Below are 15065 nucleotides of genomic sequence, written 5' to 3'. Positions count from 1 at the left end.
CCCCTATGAGCCAGGCACATTATGTCCTGAAGACAGCAAACACGTGCCTGCTTACATGGAGTTTATAGTCTCATGGGACAGACTTTAGCCCAATAAGGAGAAAGACAATTTTATCAGAAAATACAAGAGATATAAAGAAAGGAGCTTTGTTAACAGAAATCAAAATAGCAGGCATTTGTATTGTTCATTACTCTCTACGTTTGTTTCTACATATTACTTTATTTGATATATCAATATTATCATCAATTGATTCTAAAGAAACATTTTCTTTTTTTTAAGTTTATTTACTGATTTATTTATTGGCTGCATTGGGTCTTCGTTGCTGCATGCAGGCTTTCTCTAGTTGCGGCAAGCTGGGGCTACTCTTCAATGCAGTGCGCAGGCTTCTCACTGCAGCAGCTTCTCTTGTTGTGGAGCACAGGCTCTAGGCGCACGGGCTTCAGTAATTGTGGCACACGGGCTTAGTTGCTCCATGGCATGTGGGATCTTCCCAGACCAGGGACTGAACCAGTGTCCTCTGCATTGGCAGGCAGATTCTTAACCACTGCGCCACCAGGGAAGCCCATAAAGAAACAACATTTTTTGACTTACTGGCTTCAGCTACATCAAATTTTGACCCAACGGTTCTCATTATTCACTGGGCCTGTACTCTCTGAAGATGGATATCTATCCACAATACTGGTTTAAATAATATTCAGCACAAAGCACATTTCATTTTTGTTCATGTGTTTTTCCAGCACATTATGTTCTCTAGGTACATAGAACTAAGAAATGCCACCTTCACTTGGGAAAGTATTTCTCAGTATTGATTCTATATTCCTAATAGTATAATCTATTAGCTAGAGTACTGGGTAATAGTTATAGAAATACCATTCTTGAGATCAGAAAAATTCTTGCTAGTGTGAAAACCACATGTCATTTTTCATCTATGTTAACTCATGTTCTGGAAGAGAAGCTTATGAATATTTTAAGAAATTGTTCAATTCCTCCTAGTACCACAGACATTCCTTCAAGCACTAAATAGAAAAGCACACAGCAAATACATCAGATATCCTTCAAGTCAGCTAAGAATGCTCCCTAAGTAATATAATTCACCCCATAGCTAAAGAAGCAAACTGTCTGAAGAGCAATTTCTTAACAAATATTTTAAACACAAGGAGACTCTGAACATATAAAAGAACATCGAAATGAATAATAAAGGGACAATACGTTTGTAATCCTAAGTAACACAATTTTATCTATGTTTAACTTTTTATTTTTTACATTATTCAATTCCTTCCCATACCTGAAAAGAAGCAGTGTAACTGGAGCACAGTGAGGATAAGACAGGGGACCTCGGCAGGAGACCGGAACACGAGGATACCATGGGCCGTAGCAAGGGTCTGGGAAGCTGTGATAGAGAGCTATCCCGGATGTAAGGTCTCAGAATAGTTCTGGCAGACGAAGCCTCAAAGATTTCACTTTGCTTATGAACTGCTGGAGCAGAGTACAGGAGGCTACTGTCAAAGAAGTCAAGGGATTTCAAGAAAAGTAACAGTTGTGATGGTAGCAGTGGAGGGGTAATTATTATTATTATTACTAATGATAATAGCTATCATCTATTGAACATTGTACCTGTGCCAAACACTATGCCAAAGCACTTCAGGTATATTATCTCATTTTGTTTTGAGAATAGCTACTATTATGTTCGTTTCACAAATAAGGAAATTAAGTAAGGAATTAGATAGATTGCTTAAAGGCACTCAGCTCTCAGCTGCTCACAGGCTGCACTGGGGGAGGGGAGGGGGCAGTCAGCTCTGACGACTCCACAGGTCACTTGGAGCCAGGATGGCTGGATGGCTGTACTCACGGTGCTGCAGCAAGAGAGGGAACAAAGCCCTCAATGCCCAAGAGGAAGTATTTAGACAACAGCAGAAGGGAGAGGTAGAGGGTAATAAAACCCGACATCATGAACCACCGCCAAGAAAAGGCTTTTGTGTGAAGGCAAAACAGGGACAAAGCAAGAGACAACTGAGAGGAAGTGGGTGACATCTCTGGGCCCCGTGGGGCGAGGCATTTGGTGGAGTGGGAAGCTATGATCTCAGACTGGGGCCAGGCTTCAGCTTGGGGAGGACGGCAGAGGGGGTGCTCCCGGAAGCTGGTTAGGAGCCCTGTTGTTAATTTACAGACGAGCATAGTGATTAAGGACACAAGATCTGGTGGGAGTGGCAAGATGGGTGAAGGAGGTCGAAAGGTGCAAACTGCCACTTATGAAAAAAGTAAGTCCTGGGATGTAATGTACAGTATGGTGTCTATCGTTAATAATACTGTCTTGCATATGTGAAGGCTGCTGAAAGAGTAAATCTTAAACGTTCTCATCACACAGAAACAAATATAATGTTATACATCAATTATACCTCAATTTAAAAAAAGTTGAACAACAGAGGAACAGTAAAATAAATAATGATGCAATACAATATTATACAACCGGTAAAAGTAATGCTTTTGGAGACTATGTTATGACAGTGATAGCTAACATTTCTTCACTGAGCATTTATTCTGTACCAAATATTGTTCTTTATGTAGATTGTATATCATACATACATTATAATAAGTAATAATAACAATTTAAAAAAGAACACAGTATCTGGAGCCAGACTGCCTAGGTTTGAGTCCTGGCTCTGCTGCTTACTGATAAATTATTTAGCCTCTTTGTGCCTCAGTTTCCCTACTGTAAAACGGGGGTGATGATAATCATCCCGGTCTCATACAGCTGTTCAGATTAAAAGCGTTAACATTTGTAAGATAATTAGAATAATATCTAGCATAAAGTAAATCCATTTAAGTGTCTGATTGAAAATCAAGTAAAATAAAAGATACAGGGAATCAGAATATACCACCCCAAAATATGCCTCTTGGGCATAAGGCATATTTTGAGCTAGAGACAAAAGTCAATAGATCTAGAAAGAAACTTTCCCGGAGCTTCCCTTGTGTGATCAAAAGGAGACACCTGTGAAAAATGACAACTGCCCAGAAGCCCCCTCTTCCAGGGAATGGGTATGGCCAAGGTGGACCTGTACAAACAAACCTTACTCCATTAGAGCCCCGCCCCCCCAGTCTGCCACCTGTGAAAGCTTAAAACCCTCTTCCTTTGTCTTGCCGCCTCTCTACAAATTCATCATGCTTCTGTTAAGATGTTACATGAGCCCACGTTCTAGCCACCCCCGTGAGTTACTCTTCATTGAGGTTTCTCCCGCGTGACGTGTACTGGACACGTTGATAAACTCTTTGCTTTTCCCTTGTTAATCTGTCGTCAGTCTAAGTCTACAGGGTGCCTGGGGGAGAATCTAGGAGGGTAGGGGGAAAAACAATTTGTCCCCTCTATGGGACAATGGAAAGGGTAAAAAGAGAGGTGAGAGGGGAGAAGAAGTATGAGGATCTGTGCCTGGGAGCCTGCACAGAGGCAGGGCTGCGACAGAGGTTCTGATGGTCCTCCAGGGCGCGGGGCTGTGATTCAGGCATTCTGGCTGGGGAGAAAAGCTCACCTTTGCTTAGCTCTAAATGATGTGTGGCTAAGGTGTGCTGATGTCTCCGAAGACAGCTTAGCCCAGGCCATTAAGGGGAAGGGTCAGCAGGCTGCTGGAATGCCAACCTGCCTGCAGCGGTCAGAAGTCCAAGAGCAGAACAGCTTAGAAAGGCCCAAAGATACCAGCAACTGAACAGACTTCCCACAAGGAGCAGAAACACAGGGTATATACTCTCCATTTTGGGGGGGACATGACAGTCATAGTAAGAGAAAAAGCAATGTTCAAATGACCATCCTGAAAACCTTTCATTTTTCCTTTTAGGAGATAAATGCACTTGGAATCTCTTATCATGCTAACCAAGCACACTTTTCTCATTTAAAAAAAAAGAGATTTGCAAGAACTATTACAATCACAGCAGGCTAAATTTTTAGCAATCTCTCAATCTAATATACTTCTTAACAAAATTACATTTCACGAAAAAAAAAGAAGGAAATCACATATTCATTTCTATGCAAAAAGCTTTCAGTGCAATTTCATCATTGTAAAATGTGGAGAAATGACATATAAATGCATAATTTTCAATACCCTCTTAGCTCTATGAGCTATTGTGTACTGCTAGGAAAGCAGAAGGTGCTATTCTATTCTGGAAAAACAGGATCACTCAAGGTCAAGGTAGGAAGCTGAGATACAGAGCCCCGGACGCTATATACTTTACCAGCTCCCTCAAGTGGTTATCACCATAAACCTACATGTACATGCTGTGCAACGATGGGCATGGTCTCTTTTTGTTTTTATTTTCATTACTCTAGGAGGTGGACTGGAAAAAGATCTTGCTGAGATTTATGTCAGAGAGTGTTCTGCCTCTGTTTTCCTCTAAGAGTTGTATAGTCTCCAGCCTTACATTTAGGTCTTTAATTCATTTTGAATTTATTTTTGTGTATGGTGTTAGGGAGTGTTCTAATATCATTCTTTCACATGCAACTGTCCAATTTTCCCAACACCACTTATTGAAGAGGCTGTCTTTTCTCCATCATATATTCTTGCCTCCTTTGTCATAGATTAGGTGACCACAGGTCTGTGGGTTTATCTCTGGACTTTCTATCCTGTTCCAGTGATCTATATTTCTGTTTTTGTGCCAGAACCAAACTGTTTTGATGACTGTGGCTTTGTAGTATAGTCTGAAGTCAGGGTACCTGATTTCTCCAGCTCCATTTTTCTTTCTCAAGATTGTTTTGGCTATTCATGGTCTTTTGTGTTTCCACACAATAGCCAGGATATGGAAGCAACCCAACTGTTCATCAATGGAGGAACAGATAAAGAAGGTGTGGTACATATACACAATGGAATATTATTCAGCCATAAAAAAGGACGAAATAATGCCATTTGCAGCAACATGGACAGACCTAGAGATTATCATACTGAGTGAAGTAAGTCAGAAAGAGAAAGACAAATATCACATGATATCGCTTATATATGGAATCTTTAAAAAGGCTACAAATGAATTTATCTACAAAACAGAAGTAGAGTTACAGACATAGAAAATAGACTTACAGTTAACAGGGGGTGGAGGGGAGGGTCAACTGAAAGATTGGGATTGACACATACACGATACTATATATAAAATAGATAACTAGTAAGGATCTACTGTACAGCACAGGGAACTTTACTCAATACTCTGTAATGGTCTATATGGGAAAAGAATCTAAAAAAGAGTGGATATATGTATATGTATAACATATTCATTTTGCCATACACCTGAAACTAACACAACATTGTAAATCAACTATATTGAATAAAAATTTTTTAAAAAAAGGCGTGGTCCCTTCAGCCCACCATCACCTACCAAAAACAACAGTTAGTAGCTCATCAATTCAGACTTTATTAGTTCAAAAGGCATAAGAATTCACTTTAATTTTACACATTAATTCTGAATTACTCTTTATCCTGTAAATTTTCAATAATGAGTTCAAATATTCATATCTAAATTTCAGTCCTTTTTTCATAGCTACTATGTAATATTTTAAGAATTTGTTTCCTTTAACTTGAAAATTAGAAAACTCTATGAAAATTAGGTAAGTCAGACTATTCATGAACTATAATTTTCAACTATTTTTCAAGTTAGTTTCACTTCATAATATGTACTTAAACTTAACTGTTTTATCAATACTTTAAATGTATATTCTTTAAAAACTTTCCTGCTATAATACCTGCTCTGACCCTGGCCATAAATTCAAATTTTCTTTTAAGGTCACTCAGGCTCAATCAGAATGACAGCTAAGTCTCAAACAAAAACTGTTACCTCTCGTCTACTAAAGGGGAACTTCCCATAATTATGGGATGGATTTATGTGGTTAACATCAGGCTATGATCATTTAAGTTTAAAAACACCTCTATGTTGGGAACGATTAAATCATACTAAGGATGATCAGCCCAGTAACATCATGAAATTGGGCTGGGGGCCTTATGAACAATGCCCACATGTTATTACCCTTAGAGACAGTGATTGGTGTGGAACTGACTGAGTCAGATGACCAGAGATTCACTGGGTTGCACCTAATGGAACTCACTGGATTTGTGGTACTAATTTATGGCCTTGGCTTCCACTGGGATGGGTAGTAAGATGTACCCCAGGATTCCCATGGACTGAAGGTCATATATGTAACAAATTAGAGATGACTGGCACGAGCTGATGGGTCAAGTGGTCTGTATTCTGCTGGTATGACCATCAGCAGCTATTTCTGCCATATCTAGCCATATCGAAGCCTTAACAAAATTCACTAAACAGATCTTAAATAATAATAACCAGGCTATTAGCCTACTGAATTCTGAGCTCTCTATGATGAGAAAAGCGGTGCTATAAAACCAAATGGCCCCCGACATCCTTACAACATCTCAGGGAGGCACCTGTACCATAATTCAAACTGAATGCTGCGTTTTCATACTTCATGAATCCTCTAATGTAACACATTTAATGAAGCATATGAAAAATCAGATTTCTGCCTTAAGTGACCCATTCCCAAGTGTTGACCTCTTCAAAAACTGGTTTGGTGTGGGAAGCCCTTGGCTTAAATATTTACTCGTAACTCTATTAATGTTATTAGCTATATTGTATTTTGCCTGTTACACAAGATTGTTGTTTTTTGTATTACTAAATGTGCGACTGGACCGCCAACAAAAATAATGATGACTAGGCTATTTGAAACAGTTGACCAAATATATAGTTCTGTATGTAATCAATGATTGTAATAGCGTAAATCTGGATATGGGAAGATGCAACAAGAGGGAATTTTTCCTGGACCATAACAGCTTAGGAATACAGGTGGTGCAGAGAACTTTGACTTCTGTTAAAAAGACCTAGCCCAGTACTGGCACACTGAGTGGCCTATCGGCAAAATCTTCATCAGACCTAGGAATGAGCCTTCCTAGCACCATGGGACGAAACAGTCATGAAATGCCTCGCAAAGCACGGTCAAATTTATGACCACGAGGGGGCCCTGTCAACTAAACGCTGGAACTTGCCCTCTGCCTGTACAAGAATTAAATCACTTTGTGCTGCTGTAGCTACTGACCTTCCACATCCCCTGAAGGGAATTCAGGGTGGAGACCAGGAATGAGGCCCTCTGTGCTCTGGAGGATGGGCGGAACAGGTCTTCAGATAGTTACATGTTTTCAGGAGCTGATTTGATGAGTCCAACCCTTGCATCTGCTCATATCTAGAAAAGTACTAAATCCCTACATGGTGACATCTGCCCCTTGTGTAGCAGAAACCCCCTACAAAAAAATGTATTTAATTGCATGTACTTCTCCTTTACCAAGAATACATATATACTAATCTTCCCCCTGCCTCTATGGAACAGTTTCTCAGAGCTATCTGGGATGCTGTCTCCCAGGTTGCAGTCCTCATTTTGCCCCAAATAAACTCAACTGGAAAAAAAAAAAAAAAAAAACCTTTCCTGCATTCCATTAAGTCAAACTAGCTCTGCCTCCATTATGTTGAACAAATAAGATTTTAATATCCCTGTCTAAGCATATACATATATGTATACATAATACATTCTAAGAAACGTATTACCCTGGTCAATGGAATATATTCTTCTGAAAGTTGTAATATATTTGAATAAATAGTTTATAAAATGTGACACAAAAACAAATATGACATTATTTTACTGATCCTGTTGGACTAAAGCAATACTAATCCTGAGGCATTCTTTTAAAAATAAATCTAATGAAGTAAAATATTAACAAAAATTCCATGTACTGAACATGTGGACCATCTGAACACTAAACAAATTGAGGCTCCAACTATACTTCAATGAAATTTTCCATATACATATTCAAATATTTAGACTTCTTATAAAATTACATAAAAACTATAATCCCTGGCAGTCCAGTGGTTAGGACTCTGTGCTTCCACTGCAGGGCGCACAAGTTCGATCCCTGGTTGGGGAACTAATAAGGTCCTGCATGCTGAGGGGCACAGCTAAAAAAAAAAATCCACAATCCAAAACAACAGCACAGTATACACACAAAAGACTAAAAGTAAGTAATTATATGAGGAGACAGAGTGCTATGCTCCCTCTACTTTCCATTTTTTGTAATGTTTTGTTTAAACATTTAGAAAAGTATATATGTTTTTAAGAAATGGTCTCTGGCATCTAGAAAGGAATTACAGGGGCAGTGGCCTTTTCTAAAACGACAAACCAACACCCTTGGGCTCACAGTCACACTAAAGCTGGTGAGATTTCACATTCCTCAGCACACAATGGATCTTTCATCAATACTGGAAACTGCCTTTGTGAGAATATTTGTTAAGAATGGATGGAATTCTCAGTGTTGCAAGCACCCATTGAATTATTTAAAAGAACAATGAATGAATGACTAATTAGAAATGTTTCCTGAGCTCAGACATATTTATATTACAAAAGGAAAGACCTGAATCTAGCATTCTCTCCAGAGCAGTTCACGAGGAACAGATGAAGTCTGTTAACTGAAGGCATGGGTTCCCAAATGCTCTGCCATCAAAACTGTTGGAGTGGCCTTCTCCTTGGCCAACTAATGATTTTAAATCCTACTTGGCTCATAAATATTGTTTAATTGCTTGCTTGTTTGTTGTTTATACATACTTTGCTCCACAAAAGAAAAACTTAACCAACAATGAAATGAAATCTGATCCTCATGTGTCCCTCACCCCCAAAAGAGGTGCATTGAATGCGCAACTATAAAACTGCATAAAGACAATATATTAAGTTTTTTAAAAAGTATGTCTCAAGGGACTTCCCTGGTAGCGCAGTGGTTAAGAACCCACCTGCCAATGCAGGGGACACAGGTTCAATCCCTGGTTCAGGAAGATCCCACATGCCTCGGAGCAACTAAGCCCGCAAGCCACAACTACTAAGCCTGCACGCCTAGATCCTGTGCTCCGCAACAGAGAAGACACGGCAGTGAGAAGCCCAAGCACCACAACAAAGAGTAGTCCACCCCCCCCACCCCCTCCCCGCCCCGCAACTAGAGAAAGCCAGCGGGCAGTAACGACTCAACGCGCCTAACAAATAATTAATTAATTAAATTTTTTTTAAAAAAGTGTGTCTCAAAGGATCTCAGACAATATGATGCCCTTTTTATAGGACTAAAGCCAATTAAAAATATATATACTTGGGAAGAACACAACGAAATAATAAACACTGACTTCAGGATGATGGTTAGCTTAAATGAAGGAAGGCCAAAGGATGGATTAATGAAAAGGACAATATGGTTAGATTACCACCAAGGGCCTAGCTTTTGTTTTGGGTGCTGGATTCCCAGATGATCATCATATTATTTTAAGACAGATAAATAGATAGATAAAAATAAACCCACCATGATGAGAGTGTGTTATGAATCAAGGATTACTGAACCTGAAATGAGATGGCATGAAACAACCTGGCATGATATGAGAGGAAATGAAAATAAAACTTGTTGACAGTATATATACTAACATCCAAACTATGATCTCTGGATCATCTCAAAAAAGCACTCATCCAGGTTTTATAATTTTCAGCTTCGATTTCCCTAACATTTTCAACTGTGCTGCCCAAAGCAACGTGTTCTCCAATGGATGTAAGACCTTCTGCCATCACCAACAGACCCTCTGCTCATAGAGCAGTACCTAAACAGGAAGGAAAAAAGGTAGCGCAGAGGGAAATGTTGCTGATTCAGCTACTGACACTGCTAGAGTGGGGCTGACAATCCCCACAAGCCTCTGAATAGGCAGTTGGTGATTCTTATTAACTGATTCAATACTTACTAAATGCCAACTATATGTCAAATGTCATGATAAGCATTGGATACTTCGTACTTACGATTAGGACAGTCCTAACAAATACTTGAGTCCAGTCCATTATCTTCCAGAATCCATGTATTCCTCAGGTCAAAGAATCAAGATAACTTTTCTGGCCTTTTATTTGGCTACTTCCTTATACAAGCAAATGCTGAAGGAGCTCACTTATAAAGTGAGGTTACACTGGCTCCCCAAAATTAAAAGATGTCAAATCTCTATTATAAGAATTGAGAGAAAAAAATTGCTTCTTCAACAGATGAGATTTCATATAAGTGTATCACTGTTTGCTTTACCTGCTATCTCCAAAAGTGGCTTTATGTGATCTCCTTCTGCCAGCTTCACAAATCCAACCTGATTTCTAAAAGTGTCAACCCCTTCAAAGGGCAAAGTCAAAGGTTTTCCTTGGAGAATTTCTTCCACGAATGGTTTTAATTCCAAAAGAGCATCAATACCACTGGTAAGAAATAATATATTTTTCAGTAATATTCAGTAATATTAAGTAATAAAATGTACAAAACTAAATGAGAAACAGTTTTAGAAAGATAAATTAATTTTTACACTTGTACTTATTTTAATGCTCAAAATACCTTCAAAATCTAATCCATATGATCAAAATAAAACATTAATTTTTAAACAAAATCTATAGAAGTGAATTAATCTTTACTTAATTATAATGTATTTTATATTAAAGACACAAAAGAAGATGCTATGTTAATAGCTCACCAAAAGGTTTTTAACCAAGGAAATACTGCATGAACTACTAAAAAAAAAAAATTTACTGATAATACATTGCAGAAAAACCTAATACCTACAAAACATATTATATGTGAAAGTTCTAGATTCTTGTTAAAAGTACTAATACTTATATTTACTATTTGTGAGGCACTCTACTAAAACTTAAAATACATTATCTCTTTAAAATATAACAGTCTCAAAAAATAATAATAATAATAGTCTCCACAATAAGATAATTTATTATACTTGGGTTCAATTAAAGTACGTTTATATTTGCCAACTACAGCTACATAAGTTTGTTATATCTGTTTAGCCCATAAGATTAAAGGGCTATTCTGTGTTTCAAATGCATTGTTATTCTTTCTAAAAATAAATGTTCACTATATTAGTTAATTAGACATTATCAAGTTTGGAATACTTTGAAAATTAAGATCAACGATTTCCATATAAGAGGAGTTTGGTACAGGTACTTTATTATAAGAAAAAAACTAAACTCTCACTAGAGGGCAGCAGTTACCCAAAAAAGAAATAAGGACACTCTTACATTACAGAGAGGGCTTTAAAACACCCCTCTGGTGAACCACCATTAATTTAAATTATCTTGATCAGAAATTTGTTCACCAGTAGTAATTATATGTCACATGTGTGAAAAGAAATTTAGGTGTCTTTCTAGATCTTTCATATTTCTAAATTAGTATTCATATAAAATTTTTAACTGATTTTCATCCATAACTTCCATACTGAGTCTCATTTTTCTGTCAAAACAATACATAATACTTCAAAATAGCTTTAGAAATGTCAACATTTCTCACTGTACCTCCAAATCCACATCCAAAATCCAATCTTTCTGAACTGTATTTATGTTCATCCAAAAAGACACACTTCTACAATACTGCCCTTCACCATGTACTGAGTTAAAGCATGTGAAAACAGAACAGCCACTCTGGCTCATCTACCATAAATGAGGGGAATTCAAGATACTCATTTTCAATGTAACTCTTTATGAAAGCAGGCCATGCTAAAGGTCAGAATTTTTCAGAGACAGTGAATTCTCCATGTCATTTTTCTTTAAAGAGATATAGATGATCTAAACCCAGTCCAGTTTTTCAGTTCCTTGGTAGCATAAATCACTAAATTTGTCCTAATGAGATGCCATTGGTCACAGAGTGAAAAGGTATCACAGTACCTATTAGTAAATATCACTAACTTTCAGATTCTTTTAAATAGAATATCTTTTTGAGAACACTTTATGGAAAGACTTCTTTATGGTACAATGAATAGCGTATAGGCAAGTAGAAAACGGAATTCTGAAACTAGAGTTCAGACCCAAAGGTTGTATTTAAAACTAAGGCAGGACAGCCATCTTATCAAATCAGCATCTGGGCTAACATATTTCTATTCCTTTCTTCTACACTGTGAGGACACAAAGGGTGATATATACCTGAAGAAATTCATTACTTAAAAAAAAAAAAGGTTTCTATACACTCCATATCCAACCCATTGATAAATACTTTATTAAACACCTAAAATATGATACTAGACATCAAAAAGTAAAAATATAGAACAAGAAACCGACAATATGGATCTCTAGTGTATTATACTGTATAGGATGAAAGAGAAAATTAAAAGATTAGGGACTTAAAAAATCCTTCATATAAACAATGTCTTACCAGAAAAGTCAATCGGTTTCACTCTCACTATAGAGCTACCCAAAATGATGCCACACCTTGAATCTCATCATCACTTAAAAATTGACACTTCCACCACAAACACTTTCCTGGTTCCCCAAACCAGAAGCAAATCTTCTCTCCTTTGCAATTCCATTAATATTTTATACCTAATAAAACATACCACTTTTTACATTTCTCTATTATAGTTATTTGGGTGCATATGATCTAGCCAACTACACTGTATAATCCATGAGTGCAAAAAGAGCCATTTCACGGTTCATCTTTGTTTTCCCCAAAGCACTGAGCACAGTATCTTACACGTGGTTGATAACTAATATTGGTTGAATTGCAAAATACTATCTTGTCTGTAGAGCAAACTTCAATTATTTCTTAGATCTTTCATTACAACTTAGTCAAGAAGAACTGCTAAAATGCAAATATCTGGTCATCATTTTCCAGTAGAGCTGTGACTCCCAGTATCATAAAGTAGCATAAGAATGTCACTTTTTTTTTTCCAAGACCTTCTGTTGAGATATAATTGACACACAATAAACTGCATATATTTAAAGTGTACAATTTGATATTTTTTTCTCATTAGTAATGTATCTATTGCAATCCCAATCTCTCAATTCATCCCACCTCGATCCCCCCAACACCCCCCACCCCACCCCACCCTCGCTTTCCCCACTTGGTGTCCATAATGTTTGTTCTCTATATCTGTGTCTCTATTTCTGCCTTGCAAACCGGCTGATCTGTACCATTTTTCTAGATTCCGCATATATGTGTTACTATAAGATATTTGTTTTTCTCTTTCTGACCCACTTCACTCTGTATGACAGTCTCAAGGTCCATCCATATCTCTACAAATGTCCCAATTTCATTCCTTTTTATGGCTGAGTAATATTTCCTTGTATATATGTAACACATCTTCTTTATCCATTCATCTGTGGATGGACATTTAGGTTGCTTCCATGTCCTGGTTCTTGTAAATAGTGCTGTAGTGAACATTGGGGTGCGTGTATATTTCTGAATTATAGTTTTCTCTGGGTATATGCCCAGGAGTGGGGTTGTTGGGTCATGTGGTAATTCTATTTTTAGTTTTTTAAGGAACCTTCATACTGTTCTCCATAGTGGCTGTATCAATTTACATTCCCACCAACAGTGCAAGAAGGTTCCCTTTTCTCCACACCCTCTCCAGAATTTACAGTTTGTAGATTTTCTGGTGATGCCCATTCTAACCAGTGTGAGGCGATACCTCATTGTAGTTTTGATTTGCATTTCTCTAATAATTAGTGATGTTGAGCAGTTTTTCATGTGCCTCTTGGCCATCTGTATGTCTTCTTTGGAGAAATGCCTATTTAGGTCTTCTGCCCATTTTTGGATTGGGTTGTTTGTTTTTTTAATATTGAGCTGCATGAACTGTTTATATATTTTGGAGATTAATCCTTTGTCTGTTGATTCGTTTGCAAATATTTTCTCCCATTCTGAGGGTTGTCTTTTCGCCTTGTTTATAGTTTGCTGTGCAAAATCTTTTAAGTTTCATTAGGTCCCATTTATTTGTTTTTGTTTTTATTTTCACTACTCTAGGAGGTGGGTCAAAAAAATCTTGCTGAGATTTACATCAAAGAGTGTTCTTCCTCTGTTTTCCTCTAGGAGTTTTATAGTTTCTGGCCTTACATTTGGGTCTTTAATCCATTCTGAGTTTATTTTTGTGTATGGTGTTAGGGAGTGTTCTAATTTCATTCTTTTACATGTAGCTGTCCAGTTTCCCCAGCACCACTCACTGAAGACGTTGTCTTTTCTCCATTGTATATCCTTACCACCTCCGTCATAGATTAGTTGACCACAGTTTATCTCTGGGCTTTCTACCCTGTTCCACTGATCTATATTTGTGTTTTTGTGTCAGTACCATATTGTCTTGATTACTGTAGCTTTGTAGTATAGTCTGAAGTCAGGGAATCTGATTCCTCCAGCTCTGTTTTTTTCCCTCAAGATTGCTCTGGCTATTCAGGGTCTTTTGTGTCTCCATACAAATTTTAGGATTTTTTGTTCTAGTTCTGTGAAAAATGCTATTGGTAATTTGATAGGAAGAATGTCACTTTAATCCTTCAAACACAAAGTAAACTTGCTCAACAGTTAATTTTTTACACAAAACTGAAATCTGAGGGCATTGTGAAACACGGGGCTGAACGACTCAGAGTATCACTGTGCTCTCTCTATACAGTAACTCTTCAACAAGTGATGCCACGATTTAGGACAAGACAATACTTCCTAGTTCAGGACTGTACCATGTACTGCAGCTGGTTTAGTAATGCTGACTCCTGCCCATAAAATGCCCATGGCACTCCTCAGTAATTATGATGACCAAAAGTACACCCCCCCCCAAATATTTCTAAGTCTCCTAGAGAAGGCAGTCCCACCTCCACTGAGAAATGTAAACATCATAATACACTGAGAACATGCCCACCCCTTCACCCCAACCTGACTGCACACCACTTAACAGTATTTCTAGTCAGTTACACGTCCGTCAGTAGAGGCCACTGAGACACAGGAGGCCATGTGTACTTCCAGCAGACTAATCTCTCCCACCTTTCACGCACTTGTGCTCCTCTTCTCCCTCCTGTCGCCATCCTGCTCCTTTCCCTCTACCTCTCCATCTCTCAAAATCACACTCCATGGAATAATAATAGAAAACTGATTAGTTCTGGCTTCCCCACTGACCAGCATTCGCTTAATTCCTAGGACTGCCGGTTTCCTCCTATGGATAAGAGAGATGACATTTCTGTGAATAATATTTATTTGGGGAATGGAGGTGAGGAGCAGAGACTGAAACATATA

The 15065-nt window shown here is 37.9% G+C and overlaps 1 protein-coding gene across 4 annotated transcripts in view; it reads right to left on the bottom strand.

Annotated features, from left to right (window-relative positions):
• The window catches only part of AKAP7 (A-kinase anchoring protein 7), a 121746-nt gene that overhangs the window by 78956 nt on the left and 27725 nt on the right, over nucleotides 1–15065 (bottom strand). For all 4 annotated transcript variants that reach the window (XM_057740121.1, XM_057740119.1, XM_057740118.1 and 1 more), the window contains exon 5: nucleotides 10116–10276. In XM_057740121.1, the coding sequence (XP_057596104.1) occupies nucleotides 10116–10276 (161 nt within the window). The remainder of the gene's footprint in view (nucleotides 1–10115; nucleotides 10277–15065) is intronic.

The sequence above is a fragment of the Hippopotamus amphibius genome, chromosome 6, assembly GCF_030028045.1.
Source record: "Hippopotamus amphibius kiboko isolate mHipAmp2 chromosome 6, mHipAmp2.hap2, whole genome shotgun sequence".
In the NCBI taxonomy this organism is placed as follows: Eukaryota; Metazoa; Chordata; class Mammalia; order Artiodactyla; family Hippopotamidae; genus Hippopotamus; species Hippopotamus amphibius.
The sequence above is the reverse complement of the archived record's forward strand: the minus strand, read 5'-3'. Positions and strand labels throughout refer to the sequence as shown.